Source organism: Eutrigla gurnardus, assembly GCF_963514095.1.
Source record: "Eutrigla gurnardus genome assembly, chromosome: 9".
Lineage (NCBI taxonomy): Eukaryota > Metazoa > Chordata > Actinopteri > Perciformes > Triglidae > Eutrigla > Eutrigla gurnardus.
In genome coordinates this window covers 28,254,688-28,267,963 of record NC_139923.1, presented here as the reverse complement: position 1 = coordinate 28,267,963, position 13,276 = coordinate 28,254,688, and the positions used below count along the sequence as shown (strand labels likewise).

General features: G+C 47.8%; 2 protein-coding genes across 3 annotated transcripts in view; both read left to right on the top strand.

Moving 5' to 3' along the window:
- jph3b (junctophilin 3b) overlaps positions 1–9,202 on the top strand; it is a 31,728-nt gene extending 22,526 nt beyond the window's left edge. Inside the window, exons 4-6 of the mRNA XM_084016738.1 lie at positions 601–725; positions 1,948–2,939; positions 8,478–9,202. Coding sequence (XP_083872864.1) covers positions 601–725; positions 1,948–2,939; positions 8,478–8,558 — 1,198 coding nt within the window. The 3' untranslated portion in view covers positions 8,559–9,202. The remainder of the gene's footprint in view (positions 1–600; positions 726–1,947; positions 2,940–8,477) is intronic.
- A 2,550-nt stretch (positions 9,203–11,752) lies between these two features.
- Positions 11,753–13,276, top strand: part of zcchc14 (zinc finger, CCHC domain containing 14) — a 20,421-nt gene continuing 18,897 nt past the window's right edge. Inside the window, exon 1 of one of the 2 annotated variants that reach the window (XM_084016732.1) lies at positions 11,753–12,491. In XM_084016732.1, the coding sequence (XP_083872858.1) occupies positions 11,994–12,491 (498 nt within the window). In that variant the 5' untranslated portion in view covers positions 11,753–11,993. The remainder of the gene's footprint in view (positions 12,492–13,276) is intronic. The other variant, XM_084016733.1, reaches the window with a different exon arrangement.

Below are 13,276 nucleotides of genomic sequence, written 5' to 3'. Positions count from 1 at the left end.
CTCTGCTGGCCACCAGGGGGCGACTCCTCTCTGGTTGTATAGAAGTCTATGAGAAAATGGTTCTACTTCTCTCTTGATGTATTATCTCAGTAAACATTGTAAACATGAGTTTATGGTCTCAATCTCTAGTTTCAAGTCTTCTTCAATCCAGCATGATGTTCATTTAGTACATTATGGTCCATTTAGAGTCCACCAGACCAGAAAGCAGGGGATGCTTTAGGGGGCGGGGCTTACCTGCTGATTGACAGGTCCATTTAGAGTCCACCAGACCAGAAAGCAGGGTATGCTTTAGGGGGCGGGGCTTACCTGCTGATTGACAGGTCACCAGAGTCCACCAGACCAGAAAGCAGAACACCAAATACCCCGATATCAGTAAAAAAAAAAAAAAAAAATGAATACTGTGGTGCACTATTGTCACCTTCATTGGTCCAAAGGTCAGTAATTGTCTAAGGTGGGCTTTTTTGGAACTGGAATGCTTTATCTCCTTCTAACCTGCTGTACTTTTTATTCTCATAGAATAGATTTGTTTGGGATACCACAGTGTTTAAAAATGTATTTATTAATTGTGTTCTTTACATTGTGTTTCCTGTGTTGCATCAGAACGGCTCACGCGCAGGGTAAAGCCGAGGCGGCGGTCGGAGCGGCTCAGAAAGCCCAGGAGGAGAGTCGCATGGCGAGGGTCACCGCCAAGCAGTTCTCCCCGTCCTTCCAGCACCCGGGGAACGGTGGGCGACCACGAGCACCCACATCACAGCTCACATACGGTTACCACATAATGCACAAACCCAGCCAAGCAGACACGTACTTAACAACACGTGTGTTTACACATGCGTGAATGCAGTGTGTGTATGTGTGTGTGTGTGTGTGCATGTGTGTGTGTGTGTGTGTGGGATGTAGATAAAGGTCAGTGTAAACCACCCTCTAGCTTTGGTTTCCGCCTCTGTCACTCACACCTGTGCAGCACTGCAGGTTGCCAACCCACCAGAACATACACACACACACACAGTGATGTACTGTACACTCCCACACACGGATACCAGAGATGACAGTGATTGTTCTTTCGCCATCCATTCTGCTCCCGGCGGCGGCTACCTGTTTCTATTGTGAGGACATCCGTGTCAGCGCTGACATTTTGCATGTTTGTTGATTCGTACGTGCCCGACTGTTTTCTCCGCATTTGTTTGCAGATAAAACCTAAGGCACGACAGAAATGATAAGGATTGTCTTTCAAATTTGTATCATCCCAGATTCACTCGATGAGGAGTTTTATTGTGAAAAATGTTTTGAAAGATTTCAATAGTGGCTTCACAAAGATGTTTTTTGGAACACCCTTCTGGGCGGCAACTTCTGGTCCTGAAAAGTGAAGCCAACGCTGAAGTGCCTTAAACTTACATTCTCTCTGCTGACCATCAGGGTGCGACTCTTCTGGTTGAAAAAAAACTATTTTAATAAGTAAGTTATGGTCCATTCAGAGTCCAACAGACCAGAAAGCAGGGGATGCTTTAGGGGGCGGGGCTTACCTGCTGATTGACAGGTCACTACCATGCTATCAATGCTAGTTAGCTACTAAGATGACTTTAACACTTAGCTGTAAAGTTGACCTTGAATTATGAAGCTACCTTTGTTAGCAGCTTCACACCAGAATCCACATGGATCCAGATCCAGTAAGGGTGCTGCTTCGGGGTGCAGATCCGACCGTTGCTCATCCGCAGACAAATATGGTCACTCATTATATAAATTAGGACCATTCACTTCCTTTCACTGGTCGAGTCTTCAAAACTGTAGTCCACAAACCAGTGGGTGATATCACCATGACTACCTCCACTCCTTACAGTCTGTGGTCTTGAGTAAACCTCCAGCAGGTCTGGAATCGTGAAATTGGTCTGATGGACATTTTCATCATTTGGTTTTATTCATCATCTCTCTGATGTTATCTGGCTTTTGCAGGCATGGAGGTGCAGCGCCCCAAGCGTCAGGTGTCCAGCGAGGTGGAGGGCGAGGGGTTGTCGAGCAGCGCCGGCACCGCCGACAGCCCCGACCTCTACGTAAAGAGCACGGCCTCCGACGACCAGTCGAATGACGCCGCCGCCACGCCCGACCTCAGCCATCCTTCCTCCTCGCCTGCCCACACCCCGCCTCAGCCCGCCCGGCCATCCCAGCGCACCAAGAGCGCCCGCTTCCACCGGCAGGTTGCCGTGGACCACAGCGACAAGACCAAGGACGGAGGAGAAAGGAGCGAGAAAGCCGGTGGAGGAGGGCAGACGGAGATCCAGGTGTTGATGGAGGGAGGAAGCGGAGGAGGTGATGGAGGAGGGAAGGCGGATCAGCCACTGGCCAACAGCTGGAGCGAGGACAAGCAAAGGGGGATGTTGTCGAAAGGAGGAGGTGGGCCCGGCGGACGAAGTTCGAGCCGCACCAACGGACATAAACACAGCTCCTCCAATCACAAGTCCCGGGAGCACGGATCGTCCAATCACAGACAGGCCAGAGGGGAGAGGTGGACGGAGTCGTCCTCGTCCGCCTCTTGGACGTCGGGGCACAGGGGCGTACGAGGAAGGGGAGGCCGGCTGCTCGAGCAGGACGAGGAGAAAATTAGCAATTACGAGATGGAGATGAAGCCTTTGCAGCCCAGAGACTCCACTACCCACAAGCCCCATGGGCACGGGGAGGAGAGGCCCGGGCACAGCAGTGCTCACGGGGAGGGGCGCTCGCACACCGTGCAACGGCAGAGGCATAAGATCCGCGAGGGCAAGGAGGGGAGGGAAGGAAAGGAAGGGAGGGAAGGGGGTAAAGACTCGGGGCACAAGCCGGACCGACAGGGGGACAAGATGGACTCAAGGCCTCTACGTAGGGACCTCACCCTCTCCCCCCCTCTGAAGTCCTCCCCCATCACACCGGACCAGCAGGACCACAGCCTCACGCAGGGCAAAGGCAACTCGGTAAGACTCAAGCTGAGCACACTGACATAACTCACTAATACAACACACAGTCAGGAAACCCTTCTGGTGTCCAAAAAAACAGGCTCTTACTTCTTCATTGCCATCACCTCACCAGCCACAACAAACAGCCATTACATTAGATTTCTATCAGTGCAGATTTTGCAATTTTTGCATTTTTTCCTTTCATGGCAATAAAGAATCCAGACTCATTTAATTAATCTGCTGGAGTGTCCTTCCGTGAGGCTCTGAGTCTTTATCGGCTGCAGCAGTTTGATCTCTTACCTCCCAGAGGAGAGGGTCAGGAGGCAATTTTCTAAAGTTTTTATCATATTTTGTCAGTTTATCGCATTCAATGAAATCCTGTTGGCATTTAGCTTCTGTGTGTGATATTGAGATATTATGTTGAAACTGATGGGTCAAGTCGTGCCCATGAACGCCAATGCTCGTTCCTTTATTTACTGTGAAAGTGGTATATCAATTGCAGATAAATCGGTTTACTAACTATCGTTTAATAATGGTTTATTAACACAAAATATTTGGTCTAAAAACACCATTAGGCAACATAACATACACGACAGCGCAATGAAGATTATGTTTCTTTATTTCCTCACATCATTTCTTATATTTTTTGCCATTTAGTAATATGTGTGGGCCATTCGGTAATGTGGGTGGGCTTTTGGTAGTGGGCCTTTTTATTAATATGGGTGGGCCTGTTGGTAATATGGGTGGGCCTGTTGTTAAAGTGGGTGGTCAGAGCCAATGATAGGCTCCATGTCTGATTTGAACCTCTGTTTATCTCCCCGGACAGCAGCTGTATGGTGAATTTGTCATATCTGTGATGTCACTGCCACACATTGATTGAACTAAAAGGATTTGCTGCCCACTGTCATGAGGATACATTCCATCCCGAGTGACATAACACAATGTTATCCCACATATTAACATAATCCTGGGGGAGAGGCACATGGTTTAACCTTGTGAAATAAAGAAAGATTTTTTTTCTTTGTACTCTGAGCAAGCAGCGGAGGGATTACAGCGTTTTTAATATCATTTTTTGGCTACGTCTTGACTCGATGGATGGTGGACGGCCCCGACCACGCTAATCCCGGATGATAATACGGTCGTAGCATTAGCTAATGAAACCAACAGGAAAATCAGCTGCAAGTGAAAAACCACACATTATAAGTACAAGCTCTCTCTCGCTCACACACACACACACACACACACACACACACACACACACACACACACACACAAACACACACTCTCTACTTGTGGTGTAAACATGACTTGCTCACTTTATTTCTGATTATTCTGCAGCAGTGTGACGACTGGCTCAGTGAATGAAGGTTATTATTGAGTATCGTGTTGTGGCTCCTGTTGATGCTACCTGCTACGTGAAAACATAAGACACACACACACACACACACACACACACACACACACTCACAGGCCGAGATAGAACCCCAGCGGTCCTCTCTGCACCTTAGTAACAGCACACTGGCAAACTAGCCCCTTCCTCACAGAAGGCCCCCTATTGGTTAACCAGTGCTCTGTTGCTAGGGAACAGCTTATGCCTTGCTTCAACGACGGCCAATCGGTGGGCGTGTGTCAGTGACGGGGGGGGGGGGGGGGGGGGGGGGGTTATGGTTGGAGGTGGTGTGTGTGTGTGTGTGTGTGTGTGTGTGTGTGTGTGTGTGTGTGTGTGTGTGTGTGTGTGTGTGTGTGTGTTTGCAGCCGCAGCAGAGAAGCAAGTGACATTTGTGTAAGACAGGTTCACAGTACACACAGATACTATCACATTCCGACAAATACACACAGGGAACACACACACACACAGACACATGCAAAGGACCTCTTTTTTATCAATCAATCAAACTTTATTGATATGCTTTTTGTGCCAAGATTGCGATACATGGGGGCGAGACATGTCCCCAGGTGACCGAGCCCAACAAAAATAAAAAACACTATGACAAATAAATAACATTACATTCAAACATACAGGGAACATTTTACAAGATAACTGTGTGCTAACAATAATATCTTTAAGATTTTGCTTGAAAATGTCAACAGATCGTGATGCCATCGTCTGCTCCGGATAGTGATTGAAATTGCAATAATCGCATAAAAATGATGCCGAAGTAACGACATAATGATGATAATTTCTAAAATGCTGAAGTCATGTTTGTTTGTTTCATCCGTCTGCAAGACGACAAGCAAACAACTTTTAAAGTGCTTGTTTTTTGAATGGAGTCTGGTTCGATCGGAGGTAGGCTATGCTAACACTGTAGCTGCTCCATCAACGCTTAAAATAACGTCATCTGTTGTTCCAGACAGTGTGTGGTTTGTACACATAGTGCTCACATTAGCATTAGCATTAGCAAAGTGCAATATTCTCTCTCCTTTTAGCTCTTTGTTGGTCTCCACCCTCTGAGCTCTTTAGCTGCCAAATGTTCAGGAACTAGATGATACATTAGCCAAAAGAGTCATTTGTTAATAATAATATAAAAAACATGTAAATATAGCTGCCAATGATTTTACTGAGTATTTTTTTTTAAATTGGTCTCAGAGTTTATTTTCTTTCTTAGTGCCAGTAAGCAGAAGAAATCTTTGTTCTTTGCCAGCGCTTCATCGTCTGTTTAAAACGAGGTGTTTAAATAGCATTTCTCCATTAAATTTGTACCGTGATTATACTTTGTTATCGCTGAAGAGCTTTGTGCTTTTGAATGATTTTTACACCGGGAGGATGAAGAAGAAGATAGGTCATTAGAAATGTTTGGTAGTAAATGCTGATTTCAGAATGCCGTTCCTGTAACTAAGTAATAGTTTAAAAGGCGGTGGAAGATTTACTTTAAAATTCACACGAAGTAGAGGGAGTTTATGCACAGATGGATTACACATACAAATATAGAACAACTACAAAGAGATGCTAAAAGACTACAAAGGGACCAGAACAACTACAAAGAGATGGAAAACAGCTGCAAGGAGACAAAGAGAGGACACACACACCTGCGACGACTAAACAGTGTAAACAGCCACAAAGAGACACAAAGCGACTATGAATATAAGATAATATATATATAAAATAATTTCTCAGTGTTTTTTACGACTGCATATTAGAGCCACTGTCAGAAAAACAACGAAGCTGAGAGAGGGGGGCAATATTCAGATAAAAAATGTCTATATTATGGTGCTAACTAACTGTCATCTTATGGGTGTTTATTGATTGGGTGGTTGGGCTGAGATGCAACCTAGCTAGCTCCCGCTAGCATCTTATTCCAACCACCCGATCAATAAAGACCCATAAGATGACAATTTGGCCTCATATCAATAAACCCAACCGTCAACAGCCATCGCACTAAGGACCTTTTCCTCTGATGGAAAGTAAGACAATGCACCTCTAAAGCTCCTTAATGAACTCGCTATATATGGCGTTTGTTTAATTAGCTCAAAAAACAAAGAGTGAAATCGGCAGGCTAATTTAATAAGCTAATAGAAGCAGAAAGCTGACGTCTTCACTTTAAGAGGCGGATCCTGTTGCCGGGATACGAGAGCTTCCATGTGATTTACTCCTTGAACGTACTAATCGTCCATCATTATACTACTTTGGCACAAATTAAATAATTACACTGACACATAATTGAGTTATTCAGTAATCAGCTAACCACTTTTGACAAAAGAGCGGAAATGGATCTGGAAGTCAGGAACTGCACTGCAGCAGAGATCTTCAACTTCTACACATTAACATGAATACAACCTTTAATAAGCAAATATAAAGCTTCCTGTTTATTAAATATTAACTTGTGAAAGTTAAAAATACTAATATAGAATTACAATATGTTCAATAAATATATGAATCTGACAACAATTATTATTTGAATGGCTTAGCATCGTGTACAGTACATCATTACAAAGTACTTTATCAAAGTACTGTTATACCTGAACTATAGGCTGCAGTACACATTATTATTAACTGCTTTAATGAGGAACACAGTTTTATATGATATGTAATAGAGGGTCCCTCCACCGGGTCTCTGTAGGCCTTGGGGGTCCCTCCACCAGGTCTCTGTAGGCCTTGGGGGTCCCTCCACCAGGTCTCTATAGGCCTTGGGGGTCCCTCGACCGGGTCTCTATAGGCCTTGGGGGTCCCTCCACCGGGTCTCTATAGGCCTTGGGGGTCCCTCCACCAGGTCTCTGTAGGCCTTGGGGGTCCCTCCACCAGGTCTCTATAGGCCTTGGGGTCCCTCCACCGGGTCTCTATAGGCCTTGGGGGTCCTTGGCCTGAAAACGTTGAAGACCTCTGGTATACGTGGTGAAAGATCCGATGATTTGGATCCACCTGGTCTGGTCTGGTCTGGTCTGGTCTGGTCTGGTCCACTTCCACAGATCTGAGATAATCAAGCCACTTGTAAATTCATTTACAACCAACGTGGTTCTCGTGATGCTCGTTGAGTCCCGTTAACCATCTCCCTCTGCAGCCTCAATCACAACGCTGCCCTCTACTGTACTTCTACACTCTACTGTACTTCTACACTCTACTGTACTTCTACACTCTACTGTACTTCTACACTCTACTGTACTTCTACACTCTGTGGGAATACTTTTTGAAATGTGTACATTCAAGGAGATAACTCTAATAGCAAGTATACTAGATTCCTGTGTTTACCCCGAGTGGACAGGCGGACCGGCCTTCACCCGTGTTGACCCCGGCTTGTCAGCGAGCATCTGCTTAAGTGTCATTGAGCAAGACGCTGACTCGCCGCGCGACTCTGGGGCTGCTGTTCTGCAGCCGAGTTTGACCTCCGACCTCCGGCTGTCAGAGAAGCCCTGTGGGATCCATAAGGGGGGGATTGTTTTATTTATCTTCATTGGATTTTTAGCACCGTTGCCTCACAGCAAGAGGGTTTGAACCCCAGTCTGTATTCAAGAAGTGGATGTTGTCATGGTGACGTCACCCGTTAGTTCATTCATTGTTGCAACCAGTGAAGGAAGTGTCCATATTTGGACTGCGGAAGAGCGACGGGCGGAGTTTGGAGTTTAAAGGCACTTCAGCGCTTGGCTTCACTTCTCATGCTTTTTTTCGGAGCCGTGAAGGTCTTTTGTAACCGTGGTTTGGCATAAATAAAGTTTTTTTCTTACTTCGAGCGTCCGACTTTAACCTCATTATCGACATAATCGCTGCGTCTTCAAAAAAACGTGAAGGCATTTAACTTGACACCCGTACGTTTTGAGTTGTTTTTTATTTTACTGGTTTTATAACCCCCCCCCCCCTTCCTCTAAAAGAGAGAATCCTCCAACGGAAGTGACCAGAATTCACCCGACAGCCCTGGGATGTTTGACGAGGTTACACAACAACAAAAATCCTTTAAAATACACGACAATCTGTACTTTTTCCTTGTTTTTTTTTGGCTTATTAATGTAACTGAAGAGGAACGTTTATATGAATTAGAAGGTTAAATATGCTTTCTGTATGAAAACAGCCTTCTTGATTATTGACATCTCTCTCTCTCTCTCTCTCTCTCTCTCTCGCCCACGCAGGCCTACAGCTCCATCCTGGTCGTCATGGTGATTCTGCTCAACATTGGAGTGGCTATTTTGTTTATCCACTTTTTTATTTAAGGACAGCACCGCTTTCAGAGTCAGCCTATCCATACTACGACAACTATAAATTCATACGAGTATTACCACGAACCCCCCCGCCCCCCCGGTGAGAGGACGGGGACCCCCAGGGGGGCCGGAAGGGGAAGACCAGGACCAACGGAGGAGGTCCAGCGCTAGCTAACCTTCGGGCTAAACTAAAACTTGGTCCGGCAGCCTTGAACGAGACGCTGAAGTGGACGATAAAAAGGGATGTAAACCAGTCCGGGGTTTAACTGGACTACGCTGAGGTAATGTAGTCCAGGATCTGGACTCAAGTAGTTCCCATATGGACTCAAATGGGGCTGAACTGGTCTGGTCTCACAGGCCTGGAGAGCTGCAGCTACTGACAAGAGACGGACTTTTTCATCTTCAAATCATAGTTTTCAACAGATTTGTAACTTTTATTTATTAACATTTTATCTCATGTACAATATGTTGATGGCTATATTCTTTATTTTGTAAACCCTTCCTGCCCCCTCTTTATATGAACTCCTGCCTTCTGGTTCCCTCCGCCTGCCCAGGGGTTGTTACCAACGCTTCCAGGTGTGTGTGTGTGTGTGTCCTCTTATTCTTCATCACTTCCTGGGAGAGGCCATTTGTCCGAATGGGGGGGGGGGGGGGGGGTTTGCACAGAATGTGAGTGTGTTTATGAATGTGTGTGTGTGTATTTGTAGCGGTGTGGGGACAACTGGAATAACACCCACTTTGTGGGGACTCTTTTTTTTTTTTTGGAGACCAAAGTGGGGACATCCCCATAACTTTAATAATTCCATTCAAGACTTGGTTGAAGGTGAGGTTCTGGTCTCGGTCTCTCTCTCTCTCTCTCTCTCTCTCTCTCTCCTCTCTCTCTCGCCTCCACAAACACCAATCAGAGGGCGGCGCTTCCTTCTTCCTCCTCAGCCCTGCACCTCCTCACGCCAGGAGCTTTAAAGGCCTCCCACTGCTTCTGTCAGAGAACACAACACACAACCCCCGAAGACAACATCTTCTATACTATACTTGCAAGATGTCTGGAAAAAAACTAACTAACAAGTCGCCACTTGCCTTGCTTTTTGTAGCGCAGATTGATAAAAGTACAACCATGCATGCCTACGTACTGTGATATCTTAGTCGTGCGTCGGATCAGAAGCACCTGCGACGTGTTTCCTCCTTTTCTGACAGAAGCAGTGTGTCGTTATATCGGTTTAAACCTCCTCCGGCGTGTGACAGGAAGTGAGCGTTTGGCAGGTGGAAGCCGGTGAGTGGGAGGGAAGCGGCCTGTGTTTGCTTGCATGTGTGCACATGAATGCTCATCATCATCATGTGTGTGTGTGTGTGTGTGTGTGCATCCTCTTCCTCCTCCTCCCATGTGTAGGGGATGGGATGCTGAGCCTGTTGCCATCGGTAACAACCTCTAGGGGGGGACAGAAGGGGGCTTTGCTGGTGTTTTTGTCTGTCCAACTGTGGACTGGAACCCAAACTCGGCTGTAGGCTCGTTTTCTGGCGTGTCCCCCCCCCCCTCCCCCTCCCACATTACTACAGGACTACAGTCAGACGTGCCTGCACCGCGAGAGGGAGAACAATTTCTTTTCGGTTTTTGGTCCCAAAGGTTTCCAGAAGCTCCGCTGTACGCCATCAGCCTGGTGACGACGCCCTGCGTCACCCTGTTAGCCTGCAGCATGCTACAGCATGCCAAGCTCTCTATAGTTTCAATCTTCTTCCTTTACTTCTTTACTTCTTTCTTTTCTTTTCTTTCCTTCTTTCTGTTTCTGGGAATTTACTCCGTTTTGTTTTTGAGTTATGTGGAGAAAAAAAAAATAATGAAAGTGTTTGAAAGAAAGTGACTCCTGGCTCCTTGTGTGATCTTTCTCTTTGCTTCCTATAGTTTGTGCGTACGCGTGCACGTGCGCGTGCGCATGAGGCAGCATCCCTGATGCAGAGAGAGAGAGAGAGAGGGAGGGAGGGAGGGAGGGAGGGAGAGAGAGGGAGGCACGGGCCTGGTTAAGAGGGAGCGGTATAGTTACTATAGCAACATGAAATTAATTTTTCCCCGTCGGTGGAGGGGGTGGGGCCTGTGTTCTGGAGGCGGGGCAATGTTCTCAATGGGAGTGAGAAGGTCTAAGTAGAACAGGAGGGCTCGAGGGTGAGACAGTTTATGAGTGAATTTTTAAAAGAACCTCTTGGTTTCATCGTCTGTGATCATCTGATCCGAGTCCATCTGATCCGAGTCCATCTGATCCGGGACCATCTGGTCCGAGTCCATCTGATCCGAGACCATCTGATCCGAGTCCACCAGGTCCGAGACCACCAGGTGTCTGCAGCTTCGTGCCTCAGCAAGCGTCCGCCTGCCGCATCAGGTCTCAGCGTGGAGGTCTGTCTCCATCTTCTGGTCACTGATGCGAACTGCAGCTCAGTGTGTTTGACTGTAAGTATAAAAGGGATCATTGCTGCTGAAGATCTGTCCAAACTACATATAGCCCGTTATTATTTATTATATACTGTATTTTGGTATTTATTGCACTCAAACTGGAATCACACATTGGTATTGCGTGGTATTACGTCACAGATGAGCAGAGGTGTCAAAAGTACAGATACTGAAGTACTTCTACTCGTTTTAGTGCCATTATTCTTATTATTAATAATAATAACGTCGGTGATAAACGCGGAGATAACGTGCGAGCGCACGAGAGCGTGACGTGTGACGGCCGAGCAGAGCCAATCAGGAGAGAGGGGGGGCCTCGCTGACGGACGTGGACCCTCATCCAATCAGGGAAGAGTCATCTCCGTGCGGAGGGCTGGTCTCGCTGCTGGCTTAATGTTATACACAGCTGTTTTTTTCTTTCTTCTTTTTCTCCGTTTCGAGGCAGAAATAAAAAGTTGCGTTAAACTCGCCCGCGGACGCAGAACCGCGTCGTTGCGCGTTCTTTCCCGTTCCTCCGTTAAATGTTCTCGTTGAATGTTCCGGGAGCTTCGGGACCACGTTACTTTTGTTTTTAAACTTTTAACCTAGCATCTTGCTAGCGGTGGTTTGGGGAAGTTTTTTGGGGGGGCGGGGGGGACCATGGGGACGCAGGAGGGACGCGAGCGCGCGGCGGCTCCGCGTAAAAGTGTCCGCGTGAGCGTCTCCGTTAACGGTGGCGGCGTGGTTTGATCCATCCTGCGGGGAAAGTGTTTGCGGAGAGTCGGTGAGGAGGAGGAGGAGGAGGAGGAGGAAGGGGGGCAGCGGTCCGACCGGCGGCGGAGGGACTCCTGGCTCCCGAAGCTCAACACAAAAACCCACTTTGGATCCACATGAGACGAGATTCTGGTCCAACCGAAGAAGAGGCAATAACTGAAAAACTAGTTCGCCAAAGTTGACACGCGCCTGCGTAATTACGCACGCCCCCCCGCCCCCACCCACACCTTTTTTTGTTGCAAGTTTGGAGTGGATGCTCGATGATGGTGGAGAGCCGGAGCTGTGTGCAGCGGGAGGGGGTCTACCGCTGGTTCTCCTCGCTCGCCTCCGCGCAGAGAGCCGAGTTCCTGTGCGGCCTGCTGGACCTCTGCGTGCCCATCGAGCTGCGCTTCCTCGGCTCCTGCCTGGAGGACTTGGCCCGCAAGGACTACCACTCGCTGCGGGACGCGGAGATCAAAGCCAACAACCCCGCCGACCTGTCGGGCCTCACCAACATCACGGACGAGGTGGTGCGCAGCAAGCTGCTGGTGTCGCTGGCGCTGCTCGGCTCCGACAACCGGGAGGCGGCGGGCGTCCTGTACCGGACTCTGACCCACATCGACGCGGTGATCAATAACTACGGGCTGGCCCTGAACGACGGCCGGCCCGAGGAGCAGTTCCTGCTGCTCTTCACCATGGCCTCGCACCACCCGGCCTTCAGCTTCCACCAGAAGCGGGTGCTGAGGCAGCAGCTCGGCCAGATCCAGGACGTCCTGCAGGTGAGATGCTGGCCTGGAGGGGCCCCCTAGAAAGGTCACCAAGGGGTCAGACAGGCCCTGTGAGCCACAGCATGACAGGTTGAGGGAATAAAACTGAAAAAGTCACTAGTAATATGTTTTTATGAAAAGTGAAAGAGGAACTCTATTCTTCTTTTTCTGGTTCACACTTTAACTTCCTCTGAGATGCTCTGTGTCACCTCCAGCCCCTCCCCTCCCCAAAAGCCCCCAGTCTGCTCTGATTGGCCACTCTGCTGTGATATGGCAGAGATGCCCCGCCCCCTTATCATAACCAGGTAACAGGAGTTGTTGTGCTGTCTCCACATAGAGACATGAACACGTGAGCCAATCAGAACAGTCTTGATCATCCGTCGCGAATATACGAGGAAAAACAGCAACAAACTTTCCCAGACCTGTTCGCATTATTTTACATTAAGAAGTCTTAAAAATGTTATTTTATTATTTATTATTCTAAAGTTTGAGAGGTTGATCAGATCTTCACCTTTAATATGATCCTCATGCTTCGTCTCAGCTCTTTACTGGATTCAAGTCTGATTGATTCATCAACTACAACAAAAACACCCTTATTTTTAGCTTTAGTTTAGCTCAGGAGGGAGAGCGGGTTGGCTGGCAACCGCAAGACTGCCGGTTCGATCCCCGGCTCCTCCTAGCTGAGTGCCTGGTGTCCCTGAGCAAGACACCTCACCCTGTCGCCCTGCGTGGTTGACTCCGCCGTCGGTGTGTGAATGTGTGAATGAATGGGTGAATGTCAGTCATTCCTGTATTAA